A 21428-nucleotide genomic window follows, 5' to 3' on the forward strand; every position below is an offset into this window, starting at 1 on the left:
GGGCACAGTAGTTTATTTACAGGGACACTTACGTGCTACATAGAAGTGCACAGATACCCTGTGTGTAGCTGTAAGCATTGTGTCCTCGTGTGTGTGTGTGTGTGTGTGTGTGTGTGTGTGTATACTGAAATTACCACTCAACGTACAGTTTTAATGTGCTATTAAACTTGTTGCATTAAAGTTTTTTGCTGTGTTGTAACCCAAGCAGCTTGGTAAAAAATAACAATGAGACCCCTCTATAACTTTTGATCCACATCTGCTCTTTTCCTGCATTGATACCATCCGTATTTAAATGTATTGACATGTAGACATTGAAAAACATGCCAAATCTGGTTACATTTTAGTTGCTGCACAGAAAACTGAATAGGTTGCAATGCCAGTCATAATTGCTTGGGTTATGACACTTGGGGGGTTATTTGTTAAATAAATACTATAAAGAAAAAATGGATTTGACCCACATAATACTATATTTAATTCTTAGGCTACTGACACAGTAAAGTCAAGTGACTGTGTGTCAGTATGATTAAGTGAGTATTTATGAGACAGGTCATTTGTATTACCTCTGATTGGACAAGGGTAAAAGTGTGGAAAGGGATTTGATGAATAACCCTCTTTTTTGGTGACAAGATTATATCTTTATTGATTTATGGTTTACTTTGGAAATCTGTCATTCTCACCAATGGCACTTGATCTAGCCTTAAGTATTTTAAAGCATGTGAGAGTATATTGGTTTTAGTTATATGTTTCAAATGAGAAATGTTATTTTAGCCGTGAGCATTTGTAATTACATTTAAATTTAAAAGATAGGCCTATGTTTGTGATGACTGACTGATTTCAGTCTTCTTTATCATGATATTGGTGGTCTGAGCAATTAGGCTTGCGGTTGATTTTATTGTTGGAATTGAACTCAGCAGGTAGAGGTTTGAAAAGCTACAGATATTTTCAATGTGTAGATTAACCTTGAATCAATGTTCTAAATATACCAGCTCACCTGAAATTGTATATTCACCCACAATAGCAATTCTCAGGTACTATGAGATTTACTACGAATTACTTCAGAAACAATATTCTTGATGTGTGCTATTATTATAAACGATAAATGCGCTTACAAAGTCAGATTTGTGAATTAGTTCAGGTCTCATGTCCTAAAGCTAAATTGAACTGTCTTGTATTGTGGTTTTGCAATGTAAAAGGGTTATAAGAGTGAGTTGACAACTAGGTCGTGTTATGAGCTGCAGTAGTTTGTTCTATTCTATGTTGAATGAAACACATTGCTTTTAAATTGTTTTAAGTAACAAAACAATTACCAAAAGACAAAAACACTGAACTCTTTGGGTCTGTTGGCTCAAACAAAATGTAAGTCTCAATGACCAAGTGTGTTTGTTTCCTCAAATAAAGCAAAACTATGTTTATACAGTGTTATTCTGTTGGCCCTATCAAGCATTTAATCTTCTTTCAGATGTCAGATTTCTAACAGCATTTTGATATTGTACAGCAGTCCCTCATCCAAGGGCCAGCAGAGGGGTGCAGGATGGCTGAGGAGAGCTTGCAAGTATCCAGCTCATGTCTGCAAAGTAGTGTACTGTGTACTCTACTCTGTATCCTGTACATATGACAAATTAACTTTGATTTATGTGCCACTAGATTTTGAAAACAGTGTTCTGACTGACTATAATTCATAAGAATTTGTCAGTTGTAATTCTGATACATATTAGTGGCATAAAAGGGATGAGGGGAACCTTATGTTTGTATTTTATTGCAAGGAATTGAATATTTTAAATAAAGTGATAATGTTTTCAGTACTCAAAAGTACTTTTATTTGAAAACAAAAACCTGCTTTTGGCATGTCAGAGTAAAAACAATACAATGTTTTTGCAGATGAACATCAGTGACCGTGAAGGCCTTTATTTTACAGTATTGGCATATTTGTTTAAAACAGTTGCAGACCAGCTTTCAATTTGCTGAGATCATTTTGTGTCCAGAGAAGCCCATCAGTGAAGACTCGGTGAGGCATTGAGACCCTGTAGAAAGATTAACAGAAACATTACTGATCAGATAAAGTAAGCACAATTTTAGTGATGGTTGATCTATTGCTTACTCAGATGGGTTGGCTGAAAACGATGTGCGTGCTTCCATTGTGCAGAAATCAGCCTGTTGTTGTGATTATGAATGGCCAGATTGATAGCAAGAATGACAAGAAACTGCCATGTGTGGAATCGTAAGTGACTCGTTTCAGCTTGTTTCATCTTGTTATTATTACCATGTCTTGTTTTGAGGTGTTTTGAGTGATTTTATGTCAATGCTAAAATTTGCTAGCTAGCGAACCAACAACTGTAAAGATGTATTTGAGAAACAAGTGGTCATTGTGCAAATGTATTTATGTTTTCAATAAACAGTGGAGACTAAATATAGCTTAAATGTTGTCAACAATGTAAGCAAGCCAACTTCATCTGTTTTGCCCCATGGTTGTTAAACAACCAACCCCTCTATATTCATAGTTCTATTTCTATGGAAGCCTACTGATTTACAGTATAACTGATATTGTTTTGTTGTTTCTTAGCCTGCATGTGCATTGTGCTGACTGGCATTCTCCATCTCAACCTGCTGGTCAAACACAGTCATGGTAGAGAAGTAATTCACCATCAGGCAGGAAGGGTCCTCAGACTGGCCTGGGACTTTCCCTAGGGTTCTTCCACTGGAGTTTGTCTAAACAGGTGAGAAAACACAAAATGCATTGTAAGTTGATTATTGCTTATCAATACAAATCTATTTAGATATAATGAAATAACATGGAATCAGAATACCCAATCACTTTCATGTTCTGCAAATTGCCATGACAACTGAACTGACCTGTGCAAACTTGCCAGGGAGAACCCCTGAGTTCCGCGGCCTTCTCGGACAGGGCATCTGGGCTCAGATACTCTTGGACGTCCTCCGTCCTCTCTGGCTGGGCCTTGCATGGGTCAGACACGGTGCCTGGGCGCTTCGTGTGAACCTGGTGTCTGGACTGCAGCCGCAGACTCTCATGCAGGATCTTCAGGGTGTAGATACAGCTAGGGTGGCCTGAGTCTGCCCCCTGGGTGTAGATACTACTCAGTCTGAGTAGCTTCTGTCGGGTGTCCAAAGGCATCAGGTGCTCCATGTCCACCAGGATCCTAAAAGTTCAAACATTAAGTCATTTTCAAACATAATGGCAGAAAATGTATTTCATAAGCTCGTACAGCTCAGTAGAGAATACAATAAGTGATGTGTGTACATAATTAAGTCAGTTACTGCTGGAGCAGGTGAGGCATGGCCACGTAGGGAGCATTCAGACATGCTGCAAGGAGTTGCTGCCACCTCAGCTGGATACAATTCATGAAGATCTTGTCCTCCAGTCTGGCATTCCTTTGGCTTTTTGATTCATAACGGTATCAGGAAAATCTGGCACTGTTTTGTCTTTAAGCAGCCAGAAATGCAGGACGACTCGAGGGAGGCCGGGAGCAGTGGGGTAGGCATTATCTTAAAAAACAAATACATTATTCTCTCAGTAAGGTAAGTGTGTATGGCTTACAGTATTTTTGTCCCCAGTATTACTACAACATCCGTTAATCTATAAAATCAACATGGAATTTACACAAATATTTATTTTAAGGACTTTATTGGGGGAAAACAACCTAATCCCAGTCTTACCTAAGGGGTCAACACCAAGTGACTCCAGCTGTTCAATGGTTGGAACCATGACTCCATCCTCCATCAATGCATCTATTAGTATTTCACTATGTGGGAAAAAGAACAATGAGGACCTGGAGCTTTGTCATTTCAATAAAATGATTATTTGTTAAATACAATCTGATGCAGTTTGTCGCATTGACATAATCACTACAATACCAATGAATGTGTTAACTGACCTAGACTCTAGTGCAAAGTGCTTGATCTGGGCAAGGATCCAGCTCATGTCTGCAGAAGGTGCTGGCCACAATATCTTCGGTTTGTCCTCCTCTAGAAATCCTACACAACAAACGAACACAGCAATGATGACCAAGCTCACAATTCATGTTCTGGGACCGAATATACAGATCATATAATTGAAAAGAGAAATATAGTCTATAATTGCTATGGGTGCTATTGCCTCACAACCGAAAAACACACATGCCACCTGTTGATTGCATCCACCCTACCCCTCAACACAACGTAATGGCATCACAGTGAAAGGCTGGGATGAGTACATAACCATACGCTATAAAAATTACTCTAGAGTGATGTTAATAACAAAATGTATCTCTTGAGAGGCCCTCATGTATAGGTAGGGGAGAGGAGATGCTGTGCAGACTAGAGAACAGACAGAACGTCTTGACCCTCTTAATATAGGCAAATTGTTATGATGTGGTTATAAATGACATGATTAAATCAAATCAAATGTTATTGGTTGCGTACACATATTTTGCAGATGTAATCACGGGTGTAGTGAAATGCTTATGTTCTTAGCTCCAACAGTGCAGTAATACCTAACAATACAAAACAATACACGCAAAAAAAGAAAAGGAAAGGAATTTAGAAATATTAGAATGAGAAATGTCAGAATCTGGAATATAAATATAGTGTGCCTTCAGAAAGTATTCGTACCCCTTGACATATTCCACATCTTGTTGTGTTACAGCCTGAATTCAAAATGGATTAAATAGATTGTTTCTCATCCATCTACACACAATACCCCATAATGACAAAGTGAAAACATGTTTTTAGAAATGTTAGCAAATGTATTAAAAATGAAATATCTAATTTACATAAGTATTCACACCGCTGAATCAATACTCAGTAGAAGCACCTTTGGTGGTGATTACAGCAGTGTCTTTTTGGGTAAGTCTCTAAGAGCTTTGCACACCTGGATTGTACAATATTTGCCCATTTTATCATTTTTAAAAATTCTTCAAGCTCTGTCAAGTTGATTGTTCATTGCTAGACAGCCATTTTCAAGTCTTGTCATAGATTTTAAAGCCAATTTAAGTCAAAACTATAACTAGGCTACTCAGGAACATTCAATGTCGTCTTGGTAAGCAACTCCAATGTAGATTTGGCCTTATGTAGGTTATTGTCCTGCTGAAAGGTGAATTCGTCTCCCAGTGTCTGTTGGAAAGCAGACTGAACCAAGTTTTCCTCTAGGTTTTTGCCAGTGCTTACAGCTGTATTCCATTTATTTTTATCCTAAAAAACTCCCTAGTCCTTGCCGATGACAAGACTACACATAACATGATGCAGCCACCACCATGCTTGAAAATATGACGTGGTACTCAGTGATGTGTTGTGTTGGATTTGCCCCAAACATAACGCTTTGTATTCAGGACAAAAAGTTAATTTCCTTGCCACATTTTCCAGTATTAAGTGCCTTGTTGCAAACAGTATGCATGTTTTGGAATATTTTCATTCTGTACAAGCTTCCTTTTCACTCTGTCATTTAGGTTAGTATTGTGGAGTAACTACAATGTTGTTGATCCATCCTCAGTTATCATATCATAACCATTAAACTATATAACTGTTTTAAAATCCCCATTGGCCTCATGGTGAAATCCCTTAGCAGTTTCCTTCCTCTCCGGCAAATTAGTTAGGAAGGATGCCTGTACCTTTGTAGTGACTGGGTGTATTGATACACCATCCAAAGCCTAATTAATAACTTCACCATGCTCAAAGGGATATTCAGCATTAACCTATTTTAATTTTTACACATCTACCAATCAGTACCCTTCTTTGCGAGGCATTGAAAAACCTTCCTGGTCATTGTGGTTGAATTTGTGCTTAAAATTCACTATTCGATTGAGGGACCTTACAGATATTTGTATGTGTGGGGTATAGAGTTGGGGTAGTCATTCAAAAATCATGTTAACCACTATTATTGAACATGGAATGAGTCCATGCAACTTTGTTAAGCACATTTTTACTCCTGAATTTATTTAGGCTTGTCATAACAAAGGATTTAAATACTTATTGACTCAAGACATTTCAGCTTTGAATTGTTTATTAATAAAAAAAATCCACTTTGATATTATGGGGTATTGTGTGTAGATCAGTGACACAAAACCTACATTTTTAAACTCAGGCTGTAACACAACAAAATGTGGAAAAAGTAAAGGGGTGTGAATACTTTCTGAAGGCACTGTATACAGAGCATTCGTAAAGTATTCAGACCCCTTGACTTTTTCCACATTTTGTTATGTTACAGCCTTATACTAAAATGGATTAAATAGTTTTTTCCCCTCATCAATCTACACACAATACCCCATAATGACAAAGCAAAAACAGGTTTTTAGATTTTTTTTTGAATAAAAAACTGAAATAATACATTTACATAAGTATTCAAACCCTTTACTCAGCACTTTGTTGAAGTACCTTTGGCAGTGATTATGTAACAGTGTTGCTTCCGTCCCTCTCCTCGCCCCTACCTGGGCTCGAACCAGGGACCCTCTGCACACATCGACAACAGTCACCCTCGAAGCACCGTTACCCGTCGCTCCACAAAAGCCGCGGCCCTTGCAGAGCAAGGGAAACAACTACTTCAAGGTCTCAGAGCGAGTGACGTCACCGATTGAAATGCTACTAGCGCGCACCGCTAACTAGCTAGCCATTTCACACCGGTTACAATTACAGCCTCGAATCTTCTTGGGTATGACACTACAAGCTCGGCACACCTATATTTGTGGAGTTTCTCCCATTCTTCTCTGCAGATCCTCTCTAGCTATGTCAGGTTGGATGGGGAGTGTCACTGCACAGCTATTTTCAGGTCTCTCCAGAGATGTTCGATCGGGTTTAAGTCCGGGCTCTGGCTGGGACACTCAAGGACATTCAGACTTGTCCCGAAGCCACTCCTGCGTAGTCTTGGCTGTGTGCTTAGGGTCGTTGTCCTGCTGGAAGTTGAACCTTCGCTACAGTCTGAGGTCCTGAGCGCTCTGGAGCAGGTTTTCATCAAGGATCTCTCTGTACTTTAGTCTGTTCATCTTTCCCTCGATCCTGACTAGTCTCCCAGTCCCTGCCGCTGAAAAACATCCCCACAGCATGATGCTGCCACCACCATGCTTCACTGTAGGGATGGTGCCAGGTTTCCTCCAGACATGACGCTTGGCATTCAGGCCAAAGAGTTCAATCTTGGTTTCAACAGACAAAATAATTTTCTTTCTCATGGTCTGAGAGTCATTTAGGTGCCTTTTGGCAAACTCCAAGCGGTTTGTCATGTGCCTTTTACTGAGGAGTGGCTTCCGTCTGGCCACTCTACCATAAAGGCCTGATTGGTGGAGTGCTGCATAGATGGTTGTCCTTCTGGAAGGTTCTCCCATCTCCACAGAGGAACTCTGGAGCTCTGTCAGAGTGACCATCCGGTTCTTGGTCACCTCCCTGACCAAGGCCCTTCTCCCCCGATTGCTCAGTTTGGCTGGGCGGCCAGCTTTAGGAAGAGTCTTGGTGGTTCCAAACTTCTTCCATTTAAGAATGATGGAGGCCACTGTGTTCTTGGGGACCTTCAATGCTCCAGAAATGTTTTGGTACACTTCCCCAGATATGTGCCTCGACACAATACTGTATCGGAGCTCTACGGACAATTCCTTTGACCTCATGGCTTGGTTTTTGCTCTGACATGCACTGTCAACTGTGGGACCTTATATAGACAGGTGTGTGCCTTTCCAAATCATGTTCAATCAATTGAATTTACCACAGGTAATCAAGTTGTAGAAACATCTGAAGGATGATCAATGGAAACAGGATGCACCTGAGCTCAATTGAGAGGCTCATAGTAATGGGTTTGGATACTTCTGTAAATAAGGTATTTCAGTTTTTTATTTTTAATACATTAGCAAACATTTCTAAAAACCTGTTTTCGCTTTGTCATTATGGGGTATTGTGTGTAGATTGATGATTTAATCCATTTTAGAATAAGGCTGTAACGTAACAAAGTATGGAAAAAGGGAAGTGGTCTGAATACTTTCCGAATGCACTGTATAGTAAGACAGACGGGCGCTGTTTCGTTCTCTCGGACGCTTTCTCCGTTGAGAGACAGTGTAGTAGTTTCTTCTCCCGACAGTAGAGCCTGCTACATTCCTTCACCCGATAGTTGAAGGTGCCGTGCCCAGCTGATAATCACCACGATAATTGCCTCGAAACTGAACCGAAACTATACCGAAACTAATTTCACAGACATAACAACAGAGATGAAAGAAATTAAGTAAAGTATGATGGTGGAGAAAGGGGGAGAATTGGAGAATTGATGAGCGAGGGGAAGCGAATAATGCATAATTATGTAATCACCAATTGTGAATGAAGTACAGGGTGGGCAATTTTATTGTATTGATCCATTCTAATTATATATTATCTCAAAAGGGTATGTACCCTAAATCAGTCCACAGAATCCAAGCAGTTTTATCAGTCTACTCTGGTTTACTTGGATTAGGACTTCAAAGAGCGTGTGTAATTTACAATAGTAAGAAGACCAAGACGAATGGATGCACATGCTGCGTTGGCATTGCTACAAAATCTGAATGAAAACGACTCAGATGATGGGGAAGAAATTAATAATTATATCTCTGATGATTCTTCTTCTGATTCTGAGCCTCAGCCTGAACCTACACCTCCGAGGCCTTAGCGCAAAAAAAGCCAGAACGGTGCGCACTGCCTGTGCCACCAACAAATGAAACTGTGGCACCGTTTGGATTATCAGGATTATCAGCACAAAATGTCATCACTGAATAATATACGCCATTTAGCAGACACTTTTATCCAAAAGAGAGAGCAGGCCCTACATCTCAAGCAAAAAAACAACATCAGGAACGCACTCGCCAGCTTTCGTTGTTTGTGACATGGACATGCTCCAATTGATACCATTGCGTGAAGACACACAAACTGACAGTATCTACTGTCGTGTCATATTGACACTTATATTCATTATAATGCCATTATTGCTTTTGTGCTGATTTTCACTATTTATCAAGCACACTTGGCGCCTATACTGTAATGATGTTTAGGCTACTGATGTTTTCGTCTAAGCATCTTGCTGACCATACGTCTTGGTGGTTGGTGTTCCAACACATATGCTTTCTATTTCATAGTTGTAACAAAGACACCCCATGATTAAAATGTATTGAACACTTGAATTTGTGTTTTTACGTATCTTACAGTAACATAAACTAATGAAAATGCTTTTGTGTTATTTGCGTAAAAACCTAAGACCTTCATAAACAGCATATATTACGTGTATTAATTACACTGTTAGAATGAGCTTGAAGGGGGGTCCCTCGAGGCCCAGCGGTTCGAGTTTATTTTTAATTTCCATTGTGCACTGTACACATAGGAGGTCCCGTGAAAAAACGTGACCCCTTATGGAAATCAAATGCCCATCCAGCTGATTCATTCTGGCTCCAGCCCTGCAATCACCCTACATTGTTGATTGTGTGAGTATTATTTGTAACAACGATTGCAAACAATACAGCTGCCAACCTATCATGTGAGATAATGTAACATTTGAACATGACATGTGAGATAAACATTTTAACAAAGCGATTCACATAGAATTAGGACATGTCGTGTCCCGTCGGATGTTGGTGGCTATTGCTGTCAAACACAGAGTCTGCTTAGGCTGCACCGTGATTAGAAGCTTTTATTAATATCACAAGTTTACAGCATAAGTTACAGACCCGCGGTGTCTGGAGAAGCACCTTCCCAAATTAATCTGAATGCCTCTGCCCGCTCTTTGTCTAGGTCCTACTTATAAACAATGGCAATAAATGGGTTGCTCCCTTTTTCGTCCAATCACCTATCCCCCCTGGGGCGTCACCCTCCAACTGCTACATTTGAACTAAGATAAACAACATTCCATAATCCTAATACACTACAGACACTATGGCGATTCCTACCTCACGAACGCTGTTGCATAAAGGAAGACCAGGTCGTTAGTGTGAAGTTGTCCTGATCGGTCAAGTATCTGACATCTCACCAGGTCTGATGTGCTTTCTTGAGCGATGGGAGTGTTGTGGGCATACCTGACAAAATAAACCAAATTATGTGATAATACTTGCGTAAAAACACATCAAGGAACCGCTGTTTGTTCACCGGAAAACAGCTGTGAAACCTCACTTGAACACAAACTAGCTACAAGCTAAGCGAACACATATCAACTATTCTGTGATTATCTAACAAAATAGTCATTTTGCGACAGGATAACATTATCTGAAGATCAAATATGTGTAACCCTTACTCGGCCGGACCTAGCTATCTGTCCGGCTGGCACGACCTAGCTATTGGTCTGGCCGGCCGGACCTAGTTATCTTGCTGGCCGGACCAAGCTGTCTGGCGTGCCGGTCGGACCTATCTGTCTGGCCAGCCGGATGGACCTACCTGCCTTTCCACTCTGATATTCTGTGTAATGCATAGTTTTGTAATGCACAATCCTTTGAGTACAGGTACTCAACCACCTGGTCCCATTCTGCTTTGTTGACCCATGCAACTACATGGCCCTTCTTCTCTGTTGTTTTTTTCTTCATATTTACCAGCTAAAGAAACATCAGGAAGACCATTAAAGACAATAAATATTACGCTTTTACCAAATTAACTTACAGTACAAAACATGTAGCTAACCCAAAATGAATTATCCAATGCTAACCTGGGGTGTAATCATTAGTCTAAACAGTTGCAAAATGAAGGTTTCTATTGGACAAATTCAGGTAGGTCCCTCCCTGTTTCGTTCTGTTTGCTTCTGTTTAAGAATTGTTTTGCAAGATAATCGGTGTAATGAATAAGCCCCTGCTAACAGTATGCTAACCAGATATATTAGAGATAGGAGGAGATAGGAATCCCATTGGTAATAAATGGAGGAACGTGTAACAACTCACCCAGCAGACTGTCGACCAATTGTGTTGACGTTGTCATGCTGCGTCACGCGGTTGCTAAGCTAATCGTCACGCATGACCTTCTCGAAGTCAGGGTATGTGTCGAGAAACCTGCATATTTTCCTCTAAGGTACGTAATGTCACGATTCCACAGCTATACGATATTACAGAGAACAATAATTGTGATGTTGTTCTTCTTGTTGACGAAATTCATACTAATGTTGAGTTTTTAGCTAGCGCCCAATTGACTCCGATTCACTCTTTGTAGAATCGCCCAGAATGCACCGCGCGGCCCATTGACGAAGCAAGGCAACGTACACAATGGACGTTAATCCGAATTTTCCCATCTCCTCAAAAGTATCTCCACTGATAGAACAATGAGACGGATATTTCATCGGAAGTATAAATGTGAAGCATCCCGGTTGGCGTTATGGTGGTGAGAGGAAGCCCAGTGGTCGGCAGTGGGAGAAGTAGGAGCGAGATGGATTTTGGCTGACATTCTGAAAATGTTCTCATCGATGAAACATTTGATCTCAATACAGTTTTATGTTTCCAAAACTAGAGACTGTTACGAACAGAGTGTGCTAAGTTTTGTAGACGTTACCATTTGCCAAATTTCCAAAAATGGTGTTGTTTAGAAGGAGTAGGCATTCCCTGACGGAAATATGTAAATACATGCTAGAACGCACCAATAGGCTCTCGCTAACTGGTGCTTGGCTCTGCCCACCTCCTTGCTTGTTCTGCCCACTATGTTTAATTTGCTACCATTGGAAAGGACAGGCTGTGGTCTATCTTGGGCTAGTTATAAAAAATCTTCGGTATCTCTGTGCTAATACCACAGAGTTTCTAAACCCAGAGGCACAACATCGCAAGACTTCCGGTAACGCTTGCCAAACAGATCAGGCCGGGGTTTGGGGTTTAAGAAGTCAATGAGAGAAGGGAAAAAGTATTTCTTAGTCGTTAATGTCCTCGAAATCTAAAGGCACCACCTAGATTCTAGCCAATGTCTTAAGTAGTTGAAAATGTTATTACTCCAACCTCGTAAAAGTGACAAACTTACACGTTTTCATTTTCGTCAAAAACAACTTAATATCTAAGGAGTGCCTTTGATTTGACGACCTGCACATGCGCAGTTCGGCGCGAGACAACCGTTAGTCCCATGATGTGTTTCTACACGAGCTTTGCTAGCCAATGTCGCCATGACATCGCCTACAAGTGTGATCAGGGATTTCTATTGGAGAATCAGTTTTAGCTTATCTTCATAGTTTACCAAAGCTTTGTATAACTAACCCAAGATAGTCGAGACCGCTGCTCCCGAGTGGCGTATCGGTCTAAGCCACTGTATCTCAGTGCTTGAGGCGTCACTACAGACCCCCTGGTTTTATTCCAGGCTGTATCACAACCGGCCGTGATTGGGAGTTCCATAGGGCGGCGCACAATTGGCCCAGCGTCGTCCAGGTTTGGCCGGTGTAGGCCGTCTTTGTAAATAAGAATTTGTTCTTAACTGACTTGCCTAGTTAAATAAAAGTTGTCCACAGCCTGTCGTTTCCAATGGGAACACAATAGTCATAGTGGGCACAACAAGCAAGGAGGTCGGCAGAGCCAAGCACAAGCTAGCGAGATCCCATTGGCCCGTTCTAGCAAACATTTGCATATTTCCATTAGGGAACGCCTACTATGTGAGGTGCGCTTGTGCAATAACTCAATTTGCCTTTGCACTCCTTCTAAACAAGGCCATTTTTAAAAAACTTTGGCAAAGGGTAAAGTCTACAAAATGTAGTCCACTTTGTTCGTAACAGATTCTAATATTTCTTGAAATTTGAATAAAACCCCAGAAATAATAAGCAAATATAACAGGTAATGTCTAGTCTTCTATTCAATCATACAGTAATGAGGTGTAATTTATTGTCATAGGCCTGCTGGCTGTTGCGCATGCATGTAGGCTATACAGCCTAAATCATTGTGAATTATAGGCCTATGCAGGAAATCAAATATATTTTAGGCTACTATTATTATAGCTTTTGTACAGTACAGTCTATCTTACTGGTATCAACATTTGGCCCATATTCGTATGAGTAGTTACAGGCCTTTATATTAGGCCTTGGTCTATCCTATTTCTGTAATTATTTCAGTAGGTGTCCATATTTGTCCATGGGTCAGGGGAAGTGGAATGAGGCTGGATTCATTTTCAATAGATGGCAATGAGGTATTTGCATACACAAAAATTCACTTCATATGAAATTCAGATGATTGTATTGCTTGAAAGTCGACTTCAATAGGCCTGTGTTTCATATGGGTGGTACACATATGTAGGCCTAATTATGTGTCACAAGACAAAACTCCTCTGAGGTTGAATAATCCATTATAGAAATAGAGCTCTAGGTGTTTGTTGAAAAGAATAGGCAAAAGGCAATGGCGATTCTAATCAAATAAGATATCCGGTGTGCCTGTCCCAGAAACAGTGTCTCTTAGGTGACTTTAAAAATTGCATTATTATAGCTTGATAAACTGGAGTGAAATTAAATGGATATTGCTAGTAGCCTAGCTGCCTAGTTTTAGGGTATGCAGGAAATTATGTAAATCAGAATTATGTGGGATATCCTGGCTTTAATTTATAGTCCAGGAATTTATACTGAACAAAAATATAAACGCAACATGTACAGTGTTTCATGTTTCATGAGCTGAAATAAAAGATCCCTGAATTTTTCCATATGCACAAAAAGCGTATTTCTCTCAAATTTTGTGCACACATTTTTTTACATCCCTGTTAGTGAGCATTTCTCCTTTGCCAAGATAATCCATCCGACTGACCAGGTGTGGCATATCAAGAAGCTGAATAAACAGCATGATCATTACACAGGCACACCCTGTGCTGGGGACAATAAAAGTCCACTCTAAAATGTGCAGTTTTGTCACAACACAATGCTGCAGATGTCTCAAGTGTTGAGAGAGGGTTCAATTGGCATGCTGACTGCAGGAATGTCCACCAGAGCTGTTGCCAGAGAATGTAATGTTTATTTCTCTACCATATGCCACCTCCAACATCATTTTAGAGAATTTGGCAGTATGTCCAACCGGCAGACCATGTGTAACCACGCTAGCCCAGGACCTCCACATCCGGCTTCTTCACCTGCAGGATTGTCTGAGACCAACCACCTGGACAGCTGATGAAACTGAGGAGTATTTCTGTCGGTAATGAAGCCCTTTTGTGGGGAAATACTCATTCTGATTAGCTGGGCCTGGCTTCCCTGTGGGTGGGCCTATGCCCTCCCAGACACACCCATGGCTGTGCTCCTGCTCAGTTATGTGAAATCCATAGATTAGGGCCTAATTTATTTATTTCAATTGACCTATTTCCTTATATGAACTGTAACTCAGTAAAATCGTTGAAATTGTTGCAAGTTGCGCTTATATTTTTGTTCAGTATAGTTCAACTGCTCACGTTTAACTGGAGTTTTACAAAGGCATAACGGGTCATTGAGAATACAGGCGGAGTCTGCTGAAAACTCATTTTAGTATGTCTTCATTGCGTTGGGTGTGGTTTTTCAGTCACAGTGCCATTAGCAGGAAATCAAGCTCTGGACCACGACTTTGAGGCGAAACAAAGAACATAGTAAAATACGAGTAGCCTTCTTTAGGTTGTGGGAAAAGTTTGAAATCAAAGATTAACTAAACGTGACGGACGATTTTTCAGATTGCGCACCTTATCTAATGGACAAAAGTTTTAGTTGACTCCATTGTTATTATCGTCCAATTCCTGACATCAGTGACTAAAGACAGAGAACTGCAAAAATGCCAAAGACGGTGAGTAGCATTTTTTAGTGTGTGGGAACAGCTTATTTCTAATATTCACATATACATAGACGTTATTTAAAACGCCATCTCTGGTCAAAATGTATTCCGGTTTTGTTAGGTCGAGAAAGATAATTTAGCCTATGATAGGAGAAGGTAAAATGTTTGGATTGACTACCCTATATTTTTTCATAAGGATCTATTCGAAACAATAAACTAAATGAAGCTACTGAATTTGTCTGACTTTGTATCCTACAGTAGCCTATGGGTATAGGTTCAGAAAAGGTTTCGCGCGCATCAAATGAATGAAACGTTTATTGTCTCAAGCATCTCCAAAACATGTTTTATTAACGATTTCAATGAATTGATAGATAGCTTACAATGTTGCCCAACGTTCTTTTTTGTTACCCTAGGTTTGTGTCAATTCAATGAACCGTTATTTTGTGTCAACCTATGAGCTATCGACAATCCCCCCTTCCTGGAACGTGATTGGCTTCCGAATGAACTTTAAAAGAAGTTGAATGGGCCTGCGTTGTGTTAAGATCAACTCGATCCCAATTTATGAACAATTATGTCAGACATTTTAAACGTTATTATTCATATAAATGCGGCCTATTAGTTCGGATTTCGTTGGCAGTAGGTTTACCTGATGTTCCCATGGCCCATTCGTTGACGTTGTTTGTCTCTGTGTTACCCCGTAGTACAACAGCTAGCCTGACAGATGCTCTCTTCAACAGTGGACTCCTATGGGAGTCTGTCCTATAGGATTACTATTGAATGATGCAGGTCAGGTCACTTGCAATCTGCTCTATCAAAATGTAGTCTATACAAGGAGATACAGGATCTAATAGTACTTAGTTTGATCTATGGCAAACCTTGGCTAAGTTTACCAGGCCTGTGTGATTAGATATTTCCTACATAGCCCAGCCCAGGGAAATTTAGTTCAATGTAGAATCCACTGAATCAGTTCTATTGATGTTATATTGCATTGCATCTGTAATTGATTTGATTTCTACATTATCTTTATCAAGTATTTACATCAAATTAGGAACATTGAATATGCCACTCTGTATAGCATCATAGCAAAGGCCTACTACATGATTCAGAAGACAGAAAAGTAAGACATATCATAAAAAATCATTGCGATCAAATGCGCCTCAGGTAATGACAGTAAAATAAAGTGTGGTATTGTGACATTTAGCTTTAAGACGTTTAACTCATGAGAATATTATAGTTTTTAGTTGTATTTATTTGTTATCTTTGTATATGTATTAACATGTCTTTTCACACAAGTCATCCTTGTGTCCCCCTACCATTAGTGTAGGCTTTGCTTCTTTTGGCATTGTTACAGTTTCCCAAGGAACTGTAATCTAGTGACTCAAGGTTTCTGAGATTACGTCAGTTCCTTTTTAGCCATTTCCTGGCTTGCAGTCTCTTGACACTGCCACTGAAAGCCTTATTTGGTGTTTCACAGCACAGACTCCCCCTTCTCCACCCTGCACAACTGCAACTGCATGGTCCTCAGCCATCGTTTCAGCACTTGAGAGTCTTTTTATGTCATTTCAGCAAGCCATGACACCCACCACTCAGATTGTTCTGAAATTGCTTCTGTAGTTAGAAACAGATAAGATTAGCATTCCTGCAACATTATTTATTGAAATAATTGCATTATGTACCATAACTTTAAGGTAATTGATTACCACCAAATTGGCCCCTTTTAACCGTATCAGTCCAGAGACCCCAGAAAAACCCAGGCTTTTCATTTATCTGCATGTTCAGCGCTTATATTTAGCCTCACAATTAAGTGTTTTACAATTTTCTTTTTAGGACAGCCAGGGTTACAAGTAGAACACAAAACAATTTGACATAAACAGTTGCAGTCATGGTCTGCCAAAGCAAAAACCGGATAAAAAGTAATTTATATGAATGCTGTAAGTACATAAATTGTTTGCTCAGTGGGAAATTAATATCCAACTAGTCAGTGACAATTGTGTTTGGAGTTTGACAGCATCTATGTGAGCTTATTACAGTATTATGACACTATGCCCTGAGATTTCCTATGATTTCTATGTAGAAGAACCCCTTACCTTGTAACAATTATTGTGTAGCTTGTGAGCGTCATAGAGCAAACGTTACACGTGCGTGTTCGTGAGTGTCTCAGCTTATCATAGATAGCTTAATAGTTTTTAGCTCAAACCATTCTGACTCTACAGACGTTTTTGTAAAAAAAGACCCAGCCCTGGGCCCCTTCGTGATCTGCCGTTGTCTCACAAACACCTCTCTACCTCAGCGCTCAACCGATACAGAAGAAATAGACAAATCCAATGGTACAACCAATAAGTCTGTAGGTCAAACACACAATGTTTAAAAGGGGTTAGACGTCTTAAATCACGCTCACGTGACGGTGGGATTCATTGGGATTCACATAATATTTAATAATTATAGTACCCAACATCCGATTTGGACCAAACTTCTTCCTACTATTGAGTAAGACATGAGGAATCCAATAAAATGATCAAAAGCCACCCACAGACCCCCCACACCCCACGCCAATCCCACCCCAACAACCAGTATACAGTATCAGGTCTCTATGTCTGACAAGTAGTATGGAGCTGCGGCTTGGAGTATTACTTCTTCATCCTATGTAATGTATTTCCTGTGAATCTGGTGTTGTTTTTTCCCCCTGCTAAGAGAAATTAGCCATTGAAGTCACTTGCATTATTTACCATAAATTAGTGTGAAAGTACCCGTTTTTGCCCACTAGGTGCCGCTGTTCCTGCTACATCCTTTTATCAATGTTGCTGGTCTTTTGTGTTTATTAAATTGACCACAACATTTTCTTTGCAACTTTGGGTAGAAAACCAACAGCTTTTGCTCATGATGAAAATACATTGTGTGGTCATCCTCACAAGTCAAGCCAGTCCTCCATGAAAGCAATTCAGTTCCTCCATGAAACCATCACCAGATTCACAGGGAATACATTACATAAACTGAAGAACCAATCCTCCAAGCCGCAGCTCCATACTATTTGTCAGACATAGAGAACTGATACTGTATACTGGTTGTTGGGGTGGGTTTGGCATGGGGTGTGGGGGGTCCATGGGTGTTTTTTGGTAATTTTATTGGATTCCTCAAGTCTTACTCATTGTTGGGAAGACTTATGGTCCAAATCGGATGTTAGGTACTATATTTATTTAAGATGATATGAATCCTATAAATTAAATGGGCCAATTTGGGTGCAAATCAATTAGCTTAATTTCTCAGAGATCAAATTATATTTCAACAAAATAATGTTTCAGGAATGCTAATCTTATCTGTCTCTAACTACAGAAATTATTTCAGCACAATCTGAGATGGTGGGTGTCGAAATCCTCTTTCTTGTGCTTTGAGGTGAAACGACCCTTGAGGTTTTTAAGCACTTCTACAGGTCTCCCCATGTCAGAAACCAAATTGACTCCTGTCTCGTTAACAGATTACTCAGATAATGTTATAGTACATATGTTATAATATGCTATTTTACATCAAATAAAACATCTTATTACATTCATAAGACCCTTTCATCAATGGAAAGTTACTTGCACTCTGGTTAACATTCCTTTTGATGTACCTTTAGACTCTATAACTATACACATCACTGAGAAATGTGTTGGTATTCTGTGAGGTTGCTTTCCTTCAGAAATATAATATTCTAATCAAGAGCCATTTCTACTTCTTAACGTCCATAAAGTGAACTAGTATATTGGCTTGAGTATAATTGTGTTAGCTGAAAAGCCTTAGTTCTTCACAAACAACAAGAAACAGAAACAAGTGAATTGGAAAGACCAGTGGTATGTAAGAAGGGGATTAAGCAGCTCTGTAAATGCAGAGCTGAGATGAACAATTTGTAATAAACTAAACTACAGGCGGTAGAGTGTGTGAAAGGCAGAAATTATGCAAACCTTTGGGGGCTTCAGCCCGTAAATGGAGGATAACTGTGCGGCAGGTCTGAAACATCTCTCCCTGGCTGCAGAAAACCAACCAGTGAGTTGTCTTTTGTTGTTTTTTGTGTGTTTTTGAGTTGATTTAGATTAGGTTTGTTAGAAACAAAACTACATTTTTTTACATAGGATCTCACTCTAGGTTAGCATAAAGCACTGCAGTATTACTTAGTAATGAACAATAATGATTCTGATAATGACCTTATCAATATGTACTGAAGTAGTTGCTTTAAGATGTTTGAACACAGAGGAGGCATTATCTGTGATTCATGAACCTGTTTTGAAAAAAGGGTAAGTCATAGTACAGCGAGTTTAACTAACTTGAATCTAATAGAAGACTCACACATTCAATCTGAAAAGATATCTACATAATTGAACATTTTGTATTGATTCTGTAAAACAGACTTTAGTGGTACTTTAGAACATGTTGGCTCTATGGAGAAGAGGGGTAATAGTTTGAGGCTAACCTAAATCTCAGAATTTCGTGGAATTAAGAGAGAGCTTTTAGCTTCTATGTTAGTGCTTGTGCCTCTAATCTTCCTGTTCATGTTATTGACCTTCAAACATTCTATAATTACTTTTCTAATTGATTGTATTCCATTTGTATATGGGAATTTGCTTGTGAATGGTTAAAATTCACCTCCAAAACAGATAAAAGTATATGTGACCAAGAATCTAACCACATAGTACTGTATAGGGATTATCCATCACTTCCCCTTCAAAGTTTATTTGTTTGTATTTCAATCATTATATCAGTGAAAGATTTGGCTTTTTGGCTTTGTTGTATTGAAAAGACCGATGTCTTGAGGGGTTACAGTTAAAGGAGGTGGCATTCCGAAATGTTGGAAAGAAAAAAGTCTTTTTTTCCTAGTGATTGGTGTCCCAGTTTATAATAATTTGCTGACGTAAAGTGTGCATACTTTACTGAAATACAGTCTATAGCTAAGATTTGTTATAGCTTTGTTTGCTGCTCAGTATGACCAAATTCCCTTTACAAGACAGAAAAAGCATTGAATGTTCAGAAGGCAAAATGGAAACATTAACATGTATCCTTGGTCCTGTTATGATGAGTGATGTTTTGCTGCTGTTCTAATAATAGTGTGTGAGAAGTTTTCCGAGCTCTGGCCATGCGAGACCCACCCTTACCAAGCAGAACTGCACATTCTTAGTTCCTTTTTCATGTGAGAGATGAACTATTTTTACCCAGGAAAGTCACTTCTTAACAACGACTGGCGGCCAAGGACCTGTTGGCCTGAACTACACAATGAAATTATGTCTAATCAGTAGGCTATGTCATGTTAAGCAGTCTGTCTGGTTGGCTGGGAAAATATACAGTATAGTGTATGATTTAGGTGATTCATCAAATCATTAATACAAATCCATTTTTAACATGGTGACAGACACAATGTGGGCCTTACATGCAAATCTACTTGCATTAATGTCTTACTGGATCTTGTAGTGACAATTTACAAAGTACAAAGAGTCACTGAAGTTAGATTCAACTCACATTTGTGGTGTGGCTCAGTGCATAGTTTATACCATAAAATAAATAGCTATGTAATAGACAGTTATAGGCCCTAACTTGTATACAAATATAAGTTATCACTCATGGAATAGCCTTGTATCTTAATCATAGTGAAATCTTTCCCAATGCTCTGCAAATGCACTTAACGCTCAATTTCACTGTTCATGTTGCCAAAACATGGATAGGGGAAATTATGAAACATCATCCAGCTAACCACTCCATAGAAAACTGGGCTCTACCTTTTTCAGAAATACACAATTGCTTAGGTAAAAACCTTTATGAGAAATGTGTCCCAGATATTGTTAAATCAAGAAAACAAGGAATTAAAATATGCACTGTTGAAGTTAAGTTGTATTTGTTTGGGAACCAACAATGTCGAAGGTTTGTACCATTCACTTGTAGATAGATGGCTGAATGTGTCTGGGTCCTAGTTTGTTCCTGCTCCTACAGACCTTGGCCCAGTCACAGCTCTACTATACAGCCCTCTTCTCTGTGTGCCGCCGCCAGGCCTCATTCCAGCTAAAGCTTTACCCTCTCCAGCCCTCTGCCCTGTCCCACCGGCCCGCCGGTGATGACAGGAAGTGACAGGGTGACAAGTGGCCTGACCAGCGAATCGGGGCCTGCTGACACAGAGGGGAAAGAACGCAGCCCTAATCAGCCACACAGCTGGAACATAATGCATGCTATTGTGGCTCAGCTCAGGCGTGGGCCTCAGCTCTGCTCAGTTACACCCCCCCCCCCCCCCCCCCCCCCCCACACACACACACACACACTGAAACACAGGCTGGCTGATTGTGCATTTACAGTTTTGAGAGGAAAGAGAACATGGAGCCTTGTCAATATAGCTGTATTAATCACTCTCACAGCGTAGGATGAACATATGTTTAGGGTACACAACAGGAGAAAGCTTGTATACCATAAAACATACAGTATATAAGACAGGCAGCATACACACTTTTGTTGCATTCCTTTTATGTTCATACTGGCTATAAGACTGCTGTGATTGTTGGGCCATGATGTACAGTGCATTCGGGAAGTATTCAGACCCTTTGACTTTTTCCACATTTTGTTACGTTACAGCCGTAAGTGGATAAAATAAAAACATCTCATCAATCTACACACAATACCCCATAATGTCAAAGCAAAAACAGGTTTTTAGACATTTTTGCAAATGTATTAAAAATAAAAACAGAAATACCTTATTTACATAAGTATTCAGACCCTTTGCTATGAGACTCGAAATTGAGCTCAGGTGTATCCTGTTTCCATTGATCATCCTTGATGTTTCTACAA

The 21428-nt window shown here is 39.8% G+C and overlaps 1 protein-coding gene and 1 pseudogene across 2 annotated transcripts in view; one reads left to right on the forward strand and one right to left on the reverse strand.

The window, feature by feature from the left end:
- Positions 1–2024: 2024 nt before the first annotated feature.
- Positions 2025–11476, reverse strand: LOC311143117 (ribosomal biogenesis protein LAS1L-like; annotated as a pseudogene). Its single transcript, XR_014615541.1, has 8 exons — positions 10351–11476; positions 9870–9995; positions 8141–8145; positions 3891–3990; positions 3673–3758; positions 3274–3501; positions 2851–3155; positions 2025–2706 (listed from the first exon to the last, which is right to left on the reverse strand). The product of XR_014615541.1 is annotated as a ribosomal biogenesis protein LAS1L-like (transcript).
- A 2736-nt stretch (positions 11477–14212) lies between these two features.
- The window catches only part of LOC311143199 (moesin), a 33429-nt gene continuing 26213 nt past the window's right edge, over positions 14213–21428 (forward strand). The window contains exon 1 of the mRNA XM_084178986.1: positions 14213–14645. Coding sequence (XP_084035112.1) covers positions 14634–14645 — 12 coding nt within the window. The 5' untranslated portion in view covers positions 14213–14633. The remainder of the gene's footprint in view (positions 14646–21428) is intronic.

Source organism: Coregonus lavaretus (assembly GCF_964263955.1).
Source record: "Coregonus lavaretus genome assembly, chromosome: 15".
Classification (NCBI taxonomy): Eukaryota; Metazoa; Chordata; class Actinopteri; order Salmoniformes; family Salmonidae; genus Coregonus; species Coregonus lavaretus.